The sequence below is a fragment of the Ciconia boyciana genome, chromosome 4 (assembly GCF_034638445.1).
Source record: "Ciconia boyciana chromosome 4, ASM3463844v1, whole genome shotgun sequence".
Lineage (NCBI taxonomy): Eukaryota > Metazoa > Chordata > Aves > Ciconiiformes > Ciconiidae > Ciconia > Ciconia boyciana.
The window spans coordinates 69,727,110-69,743,736 of NC_132937.1; the positions used below are offsets into that span (position 1 = coordinate 69,727,110).

At 50.1% G+C, this 16,627-nt stretch overlaps 1 protein-coding gene and 1 long non-coding RNA gene across 4 annotated transcripts in view; one reads left to right on the forward strand and one right to left on the reverse strand.

The window, feature by feature from the left end:
* The window catches only part of RAD23B (RAD23 homolog B, nucleotide excision repair protein), a 45,620-nt gene extending 42,148 nt beyond the window's left edge, over positions 1-3,472 (reverse strand). For all 3 annotated transcript variants that reach the window (XM_072859800.1, XM_072859801.1, XM_072859799.1), the window contains exon 1: positions 3,122-3,472. In XM_072859800.1, the coding sequence (XP_072715901.1) occupies positions 3,122-3,187 (66 nt within the window). In that variant the 5' untranslated portion in view covers positions 3,188-3,472. The remainder of the gene's footprint in view (positions 1-3,121) is intronic.
* A 326-nt stretch (positions 3,473-3,798) lies between these two features.
* On the forward strand, positions 3,799-12,780 carry LOC140650642 (uncharacterized). The gene is made up of 3 exons (XR_012042108.1): positions 3,799-3,855; positions 4,182-4,310; positions 11,720-12,780. It is a non-coding gene; the product is annotated as an uncharacterized lncRNA (long non-coding RNA).
* The last annotated feature ends 3,847 nt before the right edge of the window (positions 12,781-16,627 follow it).

Sequence of the window (16,627 nt, forward strand, 5' to 3'; positions counted from 1 at the left end):
TCAGAACACTAGAATGATTACAACAGGTAAATCCACCCCTCTACAGAGCACGACAAGTACAACATTGATTCCCATGCACTCCAGAGGTTTTTTGCCCAAAACTTAACAAAAACAGCCATGCCTGCAAAAATTTCTCCATTTGATAATAAGCCTTCTCAAATCATAGGGCCTGAGGCTAAATCTTTTCAACTGTTTTAGTCAGTCAAAATACTTGACAGTCTTCATCCAGCACTTCCACAAACAAGAATACTCCATGCTTCAAGTCTAATTTTTATTCAGTCAAAATACTCAGTGGGCCAATGCTTTAAAACATAACTAAACCAAAACTGAAGTCACATTATTAAAAGCATGTTTTGAACTTTAAAATTCAACTGTCTGATTAAGCAGGGGAAAAAAAAAATCAGTTGCTTATGTAAAAGCTGGAACAAGCCTAATTAGTTATTATGAAGTATGTTGCTTCAAATTCTCACTGGAAGGTTTGTTTAAATATTCCTTACTATTAATGACAGCTTTCAGTTACAAGCATAAACTCTTGTTAGAATACTAACTTGCACTGTAACATCAAGTCTCTTCAGATTAATTTTGTATTGAGAATAAGGGGAGAAATTGCTAGAACCAGAAACTAATTTCAGAAAACCAGAATCCAATATTAGAGCAACAAGTTTCCTGAGCCTATCACAACTAGACAATTTTTGGCCTTGTCACAGTATAAGGCACAGCTCCAAGAAAACAAGCCTACCTCTAGCAGAGAAACACACACATGTAGTAAAGAGTAAAAGTAATGTTTCATGAACTCTGAAAAACAAACGCATGTTTCAAGACATTAGAAAATTTATCTAAGAAACCAGTGCAGTTAGCTAAAATTAGTATTTTTCAAAATCAGACTGAGAACTTTCAAACATATACTTGTGAAACACTTGCTTAATACATTACATTTCAAAGCTTTTTTAAATTTTAATAGATTTGGTTTCTAAATAACGAGAAGAACACTTTTGAGCCTTCAGTAAGTTCTACGATGTACAACACTTTCAACAAGAATTTCTTCATAATTTTCTGAAAAGTAGACCAAGGAAACTTAAATACATTTTTCACCTCCACACCTTTACAGCTAGTATGACCAAGGCTTCACCCTGCTCAGTTTAAAACAAGTTCTCCTCAAATCCTACCCACATTTCCTCTATCTTACCACCCATTCCTAGCCAAAACCTGAAGTATTATGCTCACAAGAAGCATTCTTGTTTCAGTTACTGAGCTACTGTAGCAACTACATTTATAAACAGAGAGTACAGTCTAATTTCCCATAATCCAACTTCTGGCTAATGCATTTTGCTGTCTCATAAGCTGGTGACGGTTTTGACTGGCAACATTCCTTCAGTCCTCTCCCTGATTTTACTTCCCAGGACCTTACCGAATACAGAGAACAGGAGAAAAGATGAAGAGAGAGCTTTTCTCAGCAACAAGTAAAGAATAATGTTTTAAGTCCTTGAAGGTTTCTAACATATGCTTCAGCTAGATATTTGCCATCTCCCTCTGCCACACTGTTCAACCAAATGAACTCTTAGTCCAACTTTAACTGTCGTCCTTTATTTTTCTTAAGATGGAAGTGGAAGAGGGTAAACCAACAGACTTTATAAAAGCAGATGCAATGTTCCATAGTTTCCAGAGTTTCACTGCCTATATGTCATGTGAAAGGCTGCTGCAGGCACACCTTCAGACTCTAAACTCCCCAAATCTTTCAAGAGAAGGCCACAAGAATATCTGGACTCAGCTATCAGAGGCAACCACCCGTTCTCAGGCAAGCGACAAGGCAACTTCCAACCTTGCAAACTCACTTAAGGCCCTTCCTCTCATCTCAGAATGCTGTATTTCCCTGAGGATTTTTCAGCAGACTCCCATGGGCCAACAGAAAACACTCACCTGCAACCAAAACGCGTCCTCTCCCCCCTCCCAGTCTTACAAGTACAGAGATACATAGTGACTGCAACCTGCCAGTAAGGGAGACTAACTCTACTATAAACCTCACCACACACCCAAACGCCTGTACTGCAGGAGACGCCAACATTCACCCCATAGCGCTTAGCAGAATCTCACATGCGCTCCCTCACCTCATAAGTGCAGATTAATCACTGCAGCTCACACTGTAGGCAAAACAATAAAGCCCCCCCACAATCACCCACTTTCATCAAACACAGTATACACTTGCCTAAGCATATAGGGATGCATCTAAAAGCAAACACTCACGAGCTCCTCTCCAGTACACACTCCTGCAGAGAATAGCCCTACAACTCTCCCGACATGTCCTTTCTAGGCAGGAATATGTACAGAACAAGCACCGCATTTTCCCTCTGCTGGACTACCCCCGTCACAAGAGGTCATGACCCACTCCCAATACTCCCTATATAAAACAGCAGAGATTACTACTTTTCCCCATTACCCACTACTCCACGGGTGTGGGCACGCACATTCCCGAAAGGAAAAACTTTAGCTTCTGATAGTCCTCTTGCTCCTCTCCTCTAGAGTACAACGCGAGCTATCCTCCCTTCCACCTTCCGGCATTCCTCTCCAAAACAACGAGGAAAGTCCATCCGCTGGGGGACTGGCCACAACAGTCCCTTTCCTCCAGCTACGAAAAGTCACTCCCACCCAGCAGGAGACCCCTTCTGCACGCCGAGGAAAAGGGGTCACCCCACGACCCCCCGCACGCCCCGGAAAGGGGTCCGCATCACCCCCGCCGCCCCCACGCTGAAGCGCCCCGCTCCTCTCCCCCACGGCGGAGCTCACAACTCTCACACCCCCCTGCCCGGCCCCGTTCCCCCCTCCCGCCCTCCCAACTCCTCCCGGGCGGTCACCACATCGCCCCCACACAACCCCGGCCCCAGGCCCTCACAGAGGCTCCGGCGACCCCTGCGCCCACACAGGCTGCCCGCCCCTCCCCCCGCTGGGGGCTCCGTCCTCCCCGTCCCCATCTCGCCCCGGAGGGAGAGAAAGGGCCCCCTCGGCTCTCCCCACGGCCCCGGCCCGGGCCGCGCTCTCTCCTTCGGGAAGGGGCAGCGAGGCCTGAGCCCGGGAGGGCACGGAGCGCGGCCCTCCCACCACCTCCCGCCCCCACGCGGGCCCGCACCGTCTCCTCGGGGTCGATGTCGATCCGGAAGGTCTGCTGCTGCAGCGTTTTCAGTGTGATCTGCATGGCGGCGGCTGCGGGCCGCCCGTCGCGGTCGCGCTCCAGCCCCCGCGTCCCCCGCGGCGCAGCGGGACAGGCGGGGAAGAGGAGAGGGAGGAAGAGGAGGAGGAGGAGGAGGAGGGGGAGGGGGAGGAGGGGGAGGCGGAGGAGGCGGAGCAACGGCCCGCCCTGTGCCGCGCGGCCCCGGGGCGCCAGTCACGCTCACGGCAGGGCGGCAGGCAGAGCGCAACCCCCGCGGACCAGGCGAGGGCGGGGGGAGCGAAAAGCAACCGCACCGGGGACGGCGGGGGGGGGCGGCAGGAGAGGACGAGGGGACGGCGGGTGCGCGCCGCCGCTCGGCGGGAGGGGGCGGGGCAGGCGGCGTGCGCCTGCGCGGGCTCGCCCCGCCTCTCCCGCCCGCCGAGACGGGAAGGCGCGGGTGCGCATGCGCGGCCGCCCCGGCTAGGTGGCGCCCGCTGGTCTGCCCGCCGCCGCCTCGTCAGCGCCCCGGCCGCCTCGCTCCCGTGGCGCCACCTGAGGCTCCCGTAATGCGCAGGCGCGGGGAGCCGCGCAGCGGGCTCCGGACTCACTGCGCAGGCGCGGCGGGCGGGGGGCGTGGCGCTGTGCGGGTCTGAGGGGGGAGGTACGCCGGAGGGGGCAATAGTGCTGCGTGTGGGAACATGTGTACAGCACTTGTAAGTTATTGGTACAGTTTATTAATACATACCTACCTGTTTATGGGGGCAGGAGGGCCTGAAGGCTGCAGCCTTCTCCTGCAGGGTGGCTGTGGGTGGCGTCGGGTCGTTGAGGCCGTGCGCCCATCTGTCCATCTGGTGGGTCCGCGGTGGCTGGGAGCTGGGGTTGTTCAGCGTCTCCTCGCTGGCACGTGTGTTGTGAGGTGGCTGTGCCGCGGAGTGAGCCAGCTCCTTGCCTCAGCACGCAGAAAGGCGCAGATTGCTCTGTCGGCCCATGTATGTGCAGTGGACAGTAAGTCTGCCCACTTCCCAATCTCTCCCTGCAGCGATGCTATAAGACAGCGGGCCCGTTCCACATGGGTGCAGTTCGTTAGCACTGACTGATGCGCAGACCTCAACTGACACTTCAGGAAAGAAGCTTACCGGTCACCGCAGCAAATGTCCAGTTCAGCATGGTGAAGGACTTTCCTGCAAGAAGTTGATAACACTGTATTGTTACACCTAGGACAAGCTTCTTGAAGACCGAATGTCTCTTCAAAATCGTGACAAGCCTTACGATGCACGTAGTGCAAAAGTTTAGAGTAGTTCTCTGCCATAGTCATTCCAAGCTTTATAACTAACGTTTATAAGTTGTTTCTTTTTCTTAAAGTCTGTGTCATCTTTTCTGCATTATCATTTCCACCTCACTTTGATCCCATGCATACAAACCACAGAAACTGGTGCAGTGGATGGGACAACAGAGTGCCTCAGTTCCTCCAGTGCTGGTTTCAATAGTCAATGCTTACCTTTGATGAGTTATTAACCTCTGTTTCCCCTAGTACTCTTTAGGCAGTGAAGAGAGAGCCCTGCTACAAATAACCTTTAAAGCTGAGCCAGCTATACTGGTAAAAGAGACCCCTGCCCCAGCTCCATATAACCTCTTCCATCAGTAGGTGTGGGATCTCCTAGTGCATTTTCTTTGTAACCAGGTCTGTCTTTCTGCAAAAGAGGATGTTGATGTTAGGCTAACTTAATACTGTAATGTAATTAAACCCCAGATTTCTTAGTATTGCGTAATGCCTTGAGAAGTTCTACTCTGCCAGATCATCAAAGTAATGTTTGTAAGAAAAAACATCTTTTAACTCATTATTACAGTAAGCTTGGTTTCATAACAATTTCTTACCAGCAGCACAGCGGAGCAGGGGCCAGCAGGCTGCATTGCAATACAAAGGGAAAATGGGAGACACCTCTCCCTGCAAGAGTGTATGAATGTGTGTACATGTGTTGCACACACAGCTGGTGGTGCTGCTTCTGTCATCATCCACCTCAGGCTCTGACACACAGCTGCTAGACAGCCAAAGCCTCTTAGGGCTTTCGCAACCAAAAAGAAACTGCTGACTGTTGCTAGTAGGAATCCAGTATTCTTGGCAGCACAGAATAACTTGCTTGCATTGCATGGAGAGCCATTAGAAAAAAAAAAGGCATGAGATAAAATGTCGCTTGCTATTTTTTGCATGAGTGGTTACAATTTAAAATATGCTGCTTCTTCACTTTCACTATTGCCTGATACCAGATCTAATTCTGTACTTTGCAGATAAAATAAAAGGGATGTTTTTAAACTTTTCATTCAGCAGTCCAGCATATGTAAGTGCTGAGCTTCACATGCAAATGAAAGTACCTTGTGCTGAAGGGTTGTGTCAGTTTCACTACTCTTTTCTGCTCAGAATATGTTAAATGTAAACTAGTCATTCTGATTTTTGTGGTTGCTGGTTATAGTATGAAACAGTTCTGCCCAATTTGTGGTGAGGCGAGGGTTCATTTAAGTGGTGGCTGTTTAGCTCTGCTGTGAGGGCTTGTAAAAGCCTCGGCATAACTGGGAATCAACTCCAAAGGCTGTGAACTGCTAAAGATGAAGTTTTTCCTGACTGTTTATTTAAACTTTGAGCAAATAGAATGAGAAGAGAAAGCTGTGATTTTTTTTTTCCCTGCTGAGTGGTATAGGAACTTAGGATGACTCACTGTATGGGGCCTAAATTAAATGAATAAGTTCTTGGTGTTTCCTATAGCTCAGCTCCATAAAATAAGTTATGGCAGAGCTTGACTCTCCAGGTCTTTCTTCAGGCTGCTTCCCATCAGTTGCAGAATTGAGGGTGGTTTTTTTTCCAGACTACTCTGATCTTTTAGTTTCATAGTGCTTCTCCTTGACAGCCAGTGCTTGGGTTTTTCTTATTTTGTGTCTGAAGTATTTTGGGTAATTGCCCTGTGTTCAGAGTGGACTATCATACTTACTGATTTCATTTACAACAGTTTGTGTGCTGACTCAGTGAGTGCACAAACCTCTTCTATGCAAATAGAAAAACTTATATTGATTTGAAAGAGAAGTGAACTGAAGCCCAAAAGTTAGAAAGATATTTTGATGGCAAATGCGTACAGCGATTACTTTTTGATTTTCAGAACTCCTGGATTTTCATTCCCGAGTAACTTGATCTCCCTGGTGCAGTTACTCCAACTTCATACCACCATGGCTTTGTCCTGCTCGGTTCTTTTTGGTTGTCCATGATTCCATGGTAACTGCTGTCTCCCAAACGGAGGTGTATGTTTTCATGTCTTACAAGTTACTAGGCAAAGCTATTAATTACAGCTGGCTCTTGCAGAGGGGGAAGAAAACACAATGAAACCAAAATGTGGTACGGAAGATAACTGGAAAGTATTTATGCTTCCGGTACACTTTTCCCTGTGGCCAGTTTCCTTATGTAACCCTGGTGCTTCTGGAAGCTGGAAAGATGTGCACATTTAAACCACACAGAGATAGGGACATGAGTCAGTGCTGTTCCCTTTCTGACTGAAAGAGTTATCCAAAGGTTAGGATCTTGCTGGTAGTTCATTAGAGTGCGTATACATGCTGTGGAGCCCACAGTAGCTAGCAGCTGGAGTCTGTGACCTCCTAGGTCTCTCTTGGTAATGTTACATTTAACAGAAGGAGAATCTGACAGCTGAGCCAGTAAACAGGTGTGATGCAAGCCTGCTTATGTACAGTGAATGTGCAAGGACCTGATTCTCTCAGCTGCTGGTGGCCCTGTAAAAGCAGTTTTGCTGTCTTTGGTAACAGACCACAGTCCTTATGCAAACTTTGTGAGGCCAGAGGACCGGGGTCTATCGTGCTTGTTGACTTGTGAGAACTTTGTGAAAAAAAGCTTTGTAATGGTGTCTTGTGTTAGGATGTGCAATTCAAGTATAAGGTAACACCAAAGGTCTTGAAAACGTGGGTGTGGGCTAAAAGAGCATCCCCAAGGCTATAAAAAATTCACTAGTAGTCAGCAGTCAGGAAGAAGTACAGCCTTGAGAATGAGAACAACTGTATCATAGAGAGAAAAAAGAGGAAGAAGCTAAGCAAAAAAAAAGGTTGAGCAACAGGATAACATGCCTGACAACCTGGAAAAGTAACACCTTCAAGCCTCACGCTGTGTGAAGTCCATCAGGCAGAGGCCTAAGGCTAAGACCCTGGTTAGAGAGTCAAACATCTTAGGATAAGATCTCACCACTGAGTGAATCTTCTCACTACACATACCAGTTCAAAGCTGTGAGCACGCTCCTGGCTTCAAGGACCCAGACTGTTATGGACCCTTAGACAAGACAGCATTGTCCAGGGCTGTGCACATGCCTGTGTGTTTTCACCTCAGATTATGTGTGTTTCACTTCTTCAACTACCAAAAAAATCCCTATTGCATGTTACTACAGTTTGTCTAGTTCCTCTTGGTAAAAGGCTCTGCCGTTTCTCTGGCAAACATCGAGACAAATACTTGCATCAGTCAGTGTTCGTCCTCAGTCAGTGCATTCAGTCTCTGCACTAACTTGCAGTAAGTGCCTACATCCTGTTGCCTGGGACATCCCACTGTCTTAGATACCTGCATGTTATTAAGTCTGCCAATTATTATTAGTGTTGCCACAATTTTTACAAGTCCTACCCAGATATTAGGACCGATGGCAGATACAGAATTTGAGGGTTGTTCTCACCCCAAAGAACTGGCAATCTAAGGAAGCAATGAATGAAATGGTGCATGCAAGAAAGCAGCACATTCATAGCAGAAGTTATGTTTCAGACCTTTTGGAGGCGAGTGCTGACTTTTCAAAACCGAGTGAGAAGCAACAGGGACAGTAGCATGGCCTGCACAAGGCCCTGAAGGTGGAGAAAGCAGCTTGTATCGGCTATGCTGAGCCGGGGGGAGATATGCAGAGGGCAGTACTCCAGGTGGATGCCTGTGAGGCTGGATACCAGTAGATGAGCAGCAGCAGAGATATGGGAGGAAGAGGCAAGATTTGGAGCTTGTGATGGTGGTTAGGAAGAACTGTTGCTTAGGTAGGTGTGTAGAAGGACTCCAGAAGGGCAGCGCAGTCTGGAGAGGCTTTGGATCAAATGGAGCACACACTGGTGATGGAGAGGTGAGGGAAAGTAGCAGAGTGACTGGCAGGCGGTAACATGAAGAGCTCCCTCCTTACCCTTAATGAAAGGCAGCATTTACACCTTTCACAAGTGACCTATCCCAGAAAAATATTTCGCAAGCAGGCATTTTCCACTGGCTGTTGACATTAAATGCACATGAATTAGTGTGAGGTGTCCCAGGATGTAGTGTTTATTTTTCTGTTAGGGTGAGATTTTCCATTGAGTTGACTGGTCTCCGTTCCACATGCCTTTATGCAGAGCTCCCGTGCACTTTCTCTGTAACACGTATTAGCAGAGAATGCCAGTGCACCTTCCGGGAAGGCTGAACCAGCTGCAAGCATGTCTCTGGAGTAGGTGAACTGGTACTCAGATTCCATTTTGCAGTAATTGATACAGTGTAAATTAATTCACCCTTAATCTAATTCTGCATGCACTCAGGAGCTTTATCTGTCTCCTGTTGGCAGCATTATTTCTTTCACTGCAGGAATAATTTGGAGGTTTACTTGAGGTATGAAACTGCTACCAGCCTTCCACAGTCATTCTCATTTATTGTGCAAGACAACACTGAAGCAGCTTCACACTGTGTTTGTCATGATAGTAAAGAGCAGCTGCTCAGGTTAATCACCTTACTAGACCATGAGGTATTAAGCAGTGACCATGGGAGCAGCGGTAACTTGCAGCAAGGTAGTTGTCACCATTTCAGCCACTACCAGCTGCAGGCAGAAGAAGGGTCTGGATGTTACTTTTTGTTGGCTTTATCAGTGACCTCTCATGTCTGCATGCCTCAAGGTCTGAAAAAAGTCATCAAAAGGGACTGGAGCCTTCAGACTTGGAGAAATCCCACTCCAAAGCAGTGGTACTCCCTTGGATGAGGGAAATAATTGTGTGCATTTTCAGCACCACACCCAGAACCATGGAAATTCCCATTAGAGTTTCCATCAGCACTTGGACACTATGGATGCTAGCACTGGAGTCTGCCCAGAAGCACCTGTAGTTCATACACACTAACATAAAGTTAGTATGAGATCAAAATTAAACCCAGCCTTTAGTGGTAAAAGGGGACTGAAATTTATTTTAAGTAGGAATTCACACTTGGGGTCTTTTATTTTGAGAGCGATTGCTTTTTTGTTGTTAACCTTTTAGCTTGATTGGCACTCAAACAGCTGCCAAGAATACTGGGAATTCACTATAAAATAACAGCGTGGCAAGTGCATTAGACTATCATCTTGACAGGCTTATATATTTATTACACTGATTATGTGGGTGTAGTAATTGTATTAGGAATATCTAGAGGATATTTCTCATCTGTAAAATCAGTACCAGGCATGGGGAAACCCACAAAAGATTTCTCATCTGACTCTAATCTGCAAATTTTCCTTAAACATATCATAAATTTTCTCCTTCAGTAACAACCTTTGATTTTCCGCCCTCCCCCATACAGAGATTTACGTGCAGTAACTATACTAAGTACATTAACTTCCTAATTTAAAATCACTGTGAATTCATTTTACCCCATTTATTAAGGAAGCAAGGGACAAGGGGTGGGGAGAGGAGTCTCAATTCAGGGAGTGGCTGCAAGGCATGCGACCTCTTGGAGCTATTTCTAGAGCATTGCTTCTGAGAGTTCAGCTTCATGCCAGCACTGTGCCTGCAGTTAGAATCTAACCCCTTCGTACATATTTTTGTTTGTTTGTTTATAGGCTCTCTTGCAGTCATATCGGTGTCATTTTGCTACTCTAGGATATGAGGTTTGCCAAGGAAGGCCATGTGGGAGCTTGCAGTTGAATACCAGGCTGCATACTGCATGTTGTGCAAAGCATTTTAAAGCAGAGGTCATCTTCCAGGCTTGTAACAGGCTACTGACTCTGGAAGCTTAGCCCGTCAGTGTCAGTGCCTGGAAGAGGCTATTGACTGGGCATTGGAATTAAACTCTGTAACTCTGTGTATGCATAAAGACTACTTGTCAGTGAGCAGAGGAAGGTATTGAATTCTGTATGCTTCAAGAGAGTTTATTTGGAAATGCACAAATCTTTTTATCCGTGAAAACTTTCATTATTTAATCACTGGTTTCTTTGGAGTGCTAGACAGTTGAAAGGGAAGGGAATAAATATGATTTGGGTTTGACAATTGCCAGTGTGTGTCTCTGACAGTTATCTGATGGCTGGGTCTGTTAGCAGGAAGGGCTGTTGTTGCTGTAGGGGGATTTTACAGTGTTTCAGAGTGCAGACTCTTTGCCAACTATTTTAATATTTAGGCTTTGTTTGAGCTTCTGTCCTGTCTTTGTCCCTGCCTGTGCTGTAATAACAAGCACAAATGGAAGCCGGAAGCTGCATATTGGCCTTCTGTAGTTCTGCAGAGCTGCTATGGAAAGGCCAGACATCTGAATATTTCCAAAGCAAGGCCAATTATTGCATGAGATGTTAGAATGGCAAATAATACAGTCAGCCAGGGAAGCCTATTGCTATTTCTGCGATTTGACAATGTCACAGTGTCTTCCCAACTTCAGGGGTGGACTGAGCAGTTGCAGAATGGATTGCTGAGTGCACTATGAAAAGCTCACAGGGAAATGACATCAGAAATTGGCAACAATTAATCTGGAGCATTGATTCCAAGAATAATGTTTATCTGAAAAATAATGAATCAAATCCTACAGGTCCAACTGGGCCTACTGTGAATAAATTAGATCAGTTTATTTTTCTATGAGTCATTAATCATATTACAGTCATCATCATGGTTATCTGAAAATATTTAATAAAAATGCAGTTAAAACTAATTTAAACAAATTTGGCCTCAATTCTACTGCCCCACACACAGACTACTCTTTTGCAGCATGGTGTGAGGAATTAGACACCAAAATCAATCCTTCTATGGAGACCTGACTGTGGATTTATGCATTACTTGATTCTGAGCATGCACTTCCCAACACTTTGCTTTTAATCCTGACGGCCAGATAAAAGAGAACAATATGCTATGCTCTGAGGCTTTTGTCACAGTGTTCATAGCTTGTACAGGCCATCTGCTGTGGAGTAATGTAGCTGCTGCCGTACATTGCTTTCCTAGTATATGCGTAACCTGACAGCTGGAGAGTGTGAGCCCTCTGGATTCATCAGGAATTCACTTGTATGTGTAGCTACTCTGTCCACATAAAGCCATATGTAAAATAATAATAACTCCTAGGTCACAGAGACTACAGAAGCATTGTAGTTTGCAGGGACGTGGGTAGTTTCTAGTCCAAAATTCTACTTGGAGTGGGGTCAAGAATGGATTCAAACCCTGGTGCTCAGAGCTTTGTCCAGCCAGACTTTGAAAACCTCCAAGGACAGAGATCCCACAGCCTCTCTGGCTCCTGCTACAGTACTTAATTATTCTCATTTTTTTCCCCTTCTAGCCATGCTGAACCTCTCTACTTTCAGCTGATGTCACTGTCTCTTGCTCTCCTGCCAGGCACCACTGGGAAGAGCCTGTCCCCATCCCCTTGATCCCATCCCCATCGACAGCGGGATGTGCTGCGAGGTGCTCCAAACCCTTCTCTACTGCATGCTGAACCAGCCCCAGCCCCACAGATGCTCCTCTCACGGTGAGCACGTCAGTCCCAGTTCCCTGAGTCACTCTGGTTTGTCAATGTATCTCCTGTCTGGAACCCCAAACAGGATGTAGTGCCCAGATGAGACGTGATGGGTGCTGAGCAGAGGGGTGACACCTACCCGCTACCCACCCTGGATAGGAGAGAAAATAGGAGAAAATCCCTGAGAGCAACACGAGTGCTGCCTGTGACCATCTGCGGGAGGAAGCAGAGGAGCCCAGAGGGCTCGCCAGCAGGGCTGGGCTGTGGGGACTTTGTCCTGCAGCCTCCCAGGGAGGCACGAGGCGTTATCCAATGAACCCTCTGGCCGCGTGTGCCTGGAGACGTCTGCCCCAGCCGGAGCCACCTGACAGGGCCCTGGGAAGACAGGGCCGAGGCCCCTCGGTGACTTGGTGTGAAACACCCATGCCGAGCACAAGACAAGAGGTGGGGCGATGGAGTGGGCAGTGGCGTTGCGGTAACCCCAGACACGCGTGCTGGGGCTGCAGCGCTGCCAGGGCGAGCGCCATGGGCGAGGATCACCCACTGTCGTGTCCCCTAGCGATGGACGGTGATGTCACCTAGCGATGGAATATGATGTGTCCCCGAGCAATGGATTGTGACCACGCGCCCCTTGCTGCTCATATCCGGGCGCCGAGTCTCACCCAGCCGGCTCGTGGCAGCACTCCAGCTGAGCGAGGTCGCGAGGTTTGCAGTGGTGTGCAAGGCCATTGTTGGTGCTGGTGTCGTGCTCGGGCAGTCGTTCACTGCAGCTCTCGGTGCCCGACCCCAGAGCCGTCGGAGGATTTTCCCCGGCCCTGCCAGCTTCAGGCAGCCGGGGCAGCCAGGAGGCGCGCTCGCAGCAGCAGAGGTGAGCTGGGAGGGGAAACCTGGCCCTGGGGCGGGGAGCTGGCAGGGTTTCCTTCTTGAGGGACCTGGGCAATTCTTCCAGCCCTCCCCGGGCCAGCCAATGACCGTGGCCTCGGTTCCTCTTCTAGCGCGACACCCGCTGCTGCAGCGCCACAGAGAGGGAGCAGCTCGACATCGCCAGCTCCGCCCAGCCCACCGCAGCGAGTGGAGAGCATGGCCGCGGAGCTGGACGACCGCTGTCCGATATGCCTGGACAGCTGGGAGGAGGCCAGCTACGTGATGCCGTGCCTCCACCAGTTCTGTTACGCCTGCATCCTGCGGTGGGCTGAGAGCAAGCCCGAGTGCCCCTCTGCAAGAGGAGGGTGACCTCCATCGTGCACTCGGTGCGGGGGGACGATGACTTCCAGGAACATGTCATCCCACCGCCTGCAGCACCATCAGCCGTGGTCCAGCTGAGAGGAGGAGATCCCGGACAGCCAGCCGCCCACAATCTCCATCGCCCTGCAGCATCCCAGCCATCAGCTGCGGGGCTGGTGCCCAGGGCTCCTGTGGGCGGCCTCCATCCCCACGTCTGGGCGTTCCTCTTGCGAGAGGACCGAGCTCTCCTCCGGCCCGTGATGCTCTGGCTGCGCCAGGAGCTGCGGCTGATCGTCGGGGGTGACCGCTGGGCAACAGCAGCAGCCCAGAGGCTCGTCCTGTCCAGCCTGCAGCTCTTTGGGCTGGACGAGGACATGCTGTTCCGGATGCTGCAGGCTGCGCTGGGCCCGCACGTGAGGAGCTTTGTGCGCGAGCTCGTTGGCATCATCGTGGAGCGGTGCAGCAGGGAGGCCCGACGTCGCATGGGCCTGGAGGACGCCCGTGCTGCCGAGGAGCGGGAGGGCAGCCCCGCAGCTGCCCCTGGCCCCGCTGTCTCCCGAGGGGGGTCTCCTGCCTCCAGCCCAGCCCCCTGCAGCAGCCCTGACAGATCTGGGGCAGAAGAGCTCCCCAGCACCTCATCGGCTGCCCTTCGTGGGAGTCCTGGCAGCCCTCTCTCTGCCCCTGTTCCTGCCTATGGGGAGCCAGAAGAGATGCAGGAGGACCCAGAGGAGGCTGTGCCCGGGCCCTCCAGTCCCAGCCAGGGCAGCGAACGCTCCCCTGGGGGGCCGCGGCGAGCCCCGAAGAGGAGGGCTGGCAGCCCTGAGGCCGCTTCACCTCCAAACAAGAGGCCACCCCGCCAGCAACAGTAGGAGGGTGCCCCAGGAGCTGGCGAAACCAGGGCCGGGCCAGCAGCTGGGGCACCTGCCAGCCTCCAAGGGGACCGGGAGACTGTCATCATTAGTCCAGCTCTGGTGATCAAATAATACAATAAAAGTATGAAAACTACAGAAGTAGCCTTGGTATTTCTAACAGTGTAGTTGGCGTTGCTATCCCCACCCGCGCTGGTTTCTCATGTGGCCAGAAATGGCTACCAAGAGGACTCGGTCCATACTTTCCCCAGGGGCAGCAGCGAGGATGACTGCCCTGGAGTCCTTCAGATCATCCTCTTGCCTTTTTGAAAGATGGGGTGCAACCCTTGTGGGGTTAATGCGTCCCACAAACGGTCTTGTAGTTGTACGGCATATAATTTCAAGGATTCGGGCAAGCCTCGAATCAGGGGAGTCATTCTACCAGGATTAACAATTAACTGCATCGGGGAAGGCTGTTGAGGGACTAGACGCCTATCGTGCATTAATTGAAGGCAAGCAGCTTTCTGCAGACTTTCGGTTAAATGGTTTATAGTCGGGGTCTCGATACATGCTGGATCCCCCTTTCCAAGGGGCCTAAACTCCCTGCCCAATAGGCAGCTCGCTGAGTCAACGACCACGGCTCCCGCGGATCGTCCGTAGTCAGGTAAACCCCTGGCCCCCAGTACCCCTGGGCCTCATCTTCCCACAGCAAAACTCCATCGCCACCGGTCCGTGCCATTCTCCATACGTACTCCGTCTCCGTTTCCTGAGCGAGCCTGGTGTATTTTTCTTGGCTTTTCGGCATTTCGGTTGCCGAGCGTGGCACCGTCCGGGTACTCACTAGTGAGACTCCTCCACCCCGGCCGGTGGTGGTTTCGGTCCTCATTAAAGGCCTCATTACTGCTTCCTCGTTCTCGAGGTAAAATATTTTGCGACTACTCTCCAGTTCTTTAGTCGCGTAGAAGGACCCAGGATTCTGTTTCTCGGCTGACTGCGCCAAACTTGTGAATCCCGGTTCGCTACCCGGGACAGAATCAAAATCTATTCGATCGGGAGATCCTTGTTTCCCTTCCTCTAGTTCGGGCCGCAAAATCTTTTCTCGGTCCAACGCATCTGACAGAGCCGCGTGGAGTCGCTGAGTGGTGCTCCGTGCAGCAGTTAGCTGGCTCTGCAGGATTCTTACTTGTTCTTGCAAAGGTTTTGCCATTTTGTCATCGGCTTGCTCAATTTGGTGCCTTTCCTTCTGGCCTGCCACTAGCGCTGCTGCTAACACAGCACACGCTGCGGCCTTTCCCTTTCCTGGCCGTACCTTTTGTTCTTTCCTAAGGGTCGTAATTCTGTCCGCCACAGCTCTTGGATCATGCCAACTAGTATGGGCCCACGCCATTCCTGGTGGGGAAGGGCATGCCTTATGCTCTCTCAGTTTTTCAGTAACTGGGGAGCAGTCAAGCGCCAGCATCTCCCGGGCAGCCATGGCTTGCCACTGCTCGGACCTCTCCCGGCTTATTGCTGAGGGCTCTCTTTGCAGCTCTCCCTGCCCGTACTCACCGGGTGGAGCATGGGTATCCCTTAGGGCCTCCCAACAGTGAGGGGATCCTGCCTGTGCTGCCAAATTAATATGTCACGTCCCACCTGTGGGGAGGGGGAAGTAAAATCGTGATGCCGAATATGTCACGTTAAGGACGTGAGCGTGGCGTGTGGCTAAGGGAGAAGAGGTGGCCCTCCCGTTGAGTCACGAGGTTCAGAAAGGATCTCCTTCCTTTCTAAACTCCTTCCCAGAGAGGAGTCTAGGTGCAGCTGGATCCAGTCCTAGTCTCAGACTTGGTCAACGGTTTACGCCTAAGGGTCACGAGGACGATAAGGGTAGCCACGCAGCAGAGCCAGCGTCTGCCTGCCAGACCCCTCTCAACCCCACTCGGGAGCGACTCAGATTCGCAAGTCTCCTCAGTGCGGATTAAGGTGAAACAACACTCAAGGTCCATAAGCAAACATCGACTTTACTAAGAACGAGAAACTTCTATACGAACAATATTCTTCTAGAGCTGTTGGCAGTCGCACGATTATATCGACCTGAGCTGTGCGGCTTTGCTGTAAGTAAGGTAGGCCTTTTGTTAACAAACCCTGAGAGGAAAGGGGGAGAGAAAGAGAAAGAGGGAAAGAGAGAAAGAGATTTAGGTAGAAATATCGCCAGGCCTGGGTCCAGCATTGGTCCTGCCAACGGGGGTGTTCGGTGTAGAAGAAGCCCCCGAGCCCCTGCGCGTGCCCCTATTTATTCTTCTCTCTTTCCGGCCTCAGGAGTGGTTGAGACTCCTCTTTTCAGTGGCGTTGCACCGTTGTGTCGATTACCGCCCGACTGGAGGACGGGAGCTGAAGGAGTCTTCTCCCCGTCAGATGCAGCAAGACGAAGCGGGCCGGGCTGTCAGTGCAGTCCCGTCTGGGTCGCCAAAACTGTTATGCCACAAGCGTGAGGTCGTTTACGCGGTGTGCAAGGCGCCAATACACACAGAGGGCAGAGGCATTTCATTTCATGTCTGTGCAGAGATGGGTGCTAGGTGGTCATTCCACACCGCTATCACAGAGTTCGGTACAAGATTTATGCGGTCGCGTTATACGTACGCATAAGTAACCACACAAAGCCGTTTTCCATTGGTCTACACCTCTCCCATTGCAACTTAGAGCTACAGCGCTACTTTAATATTCTGCGCATGCTTGCGG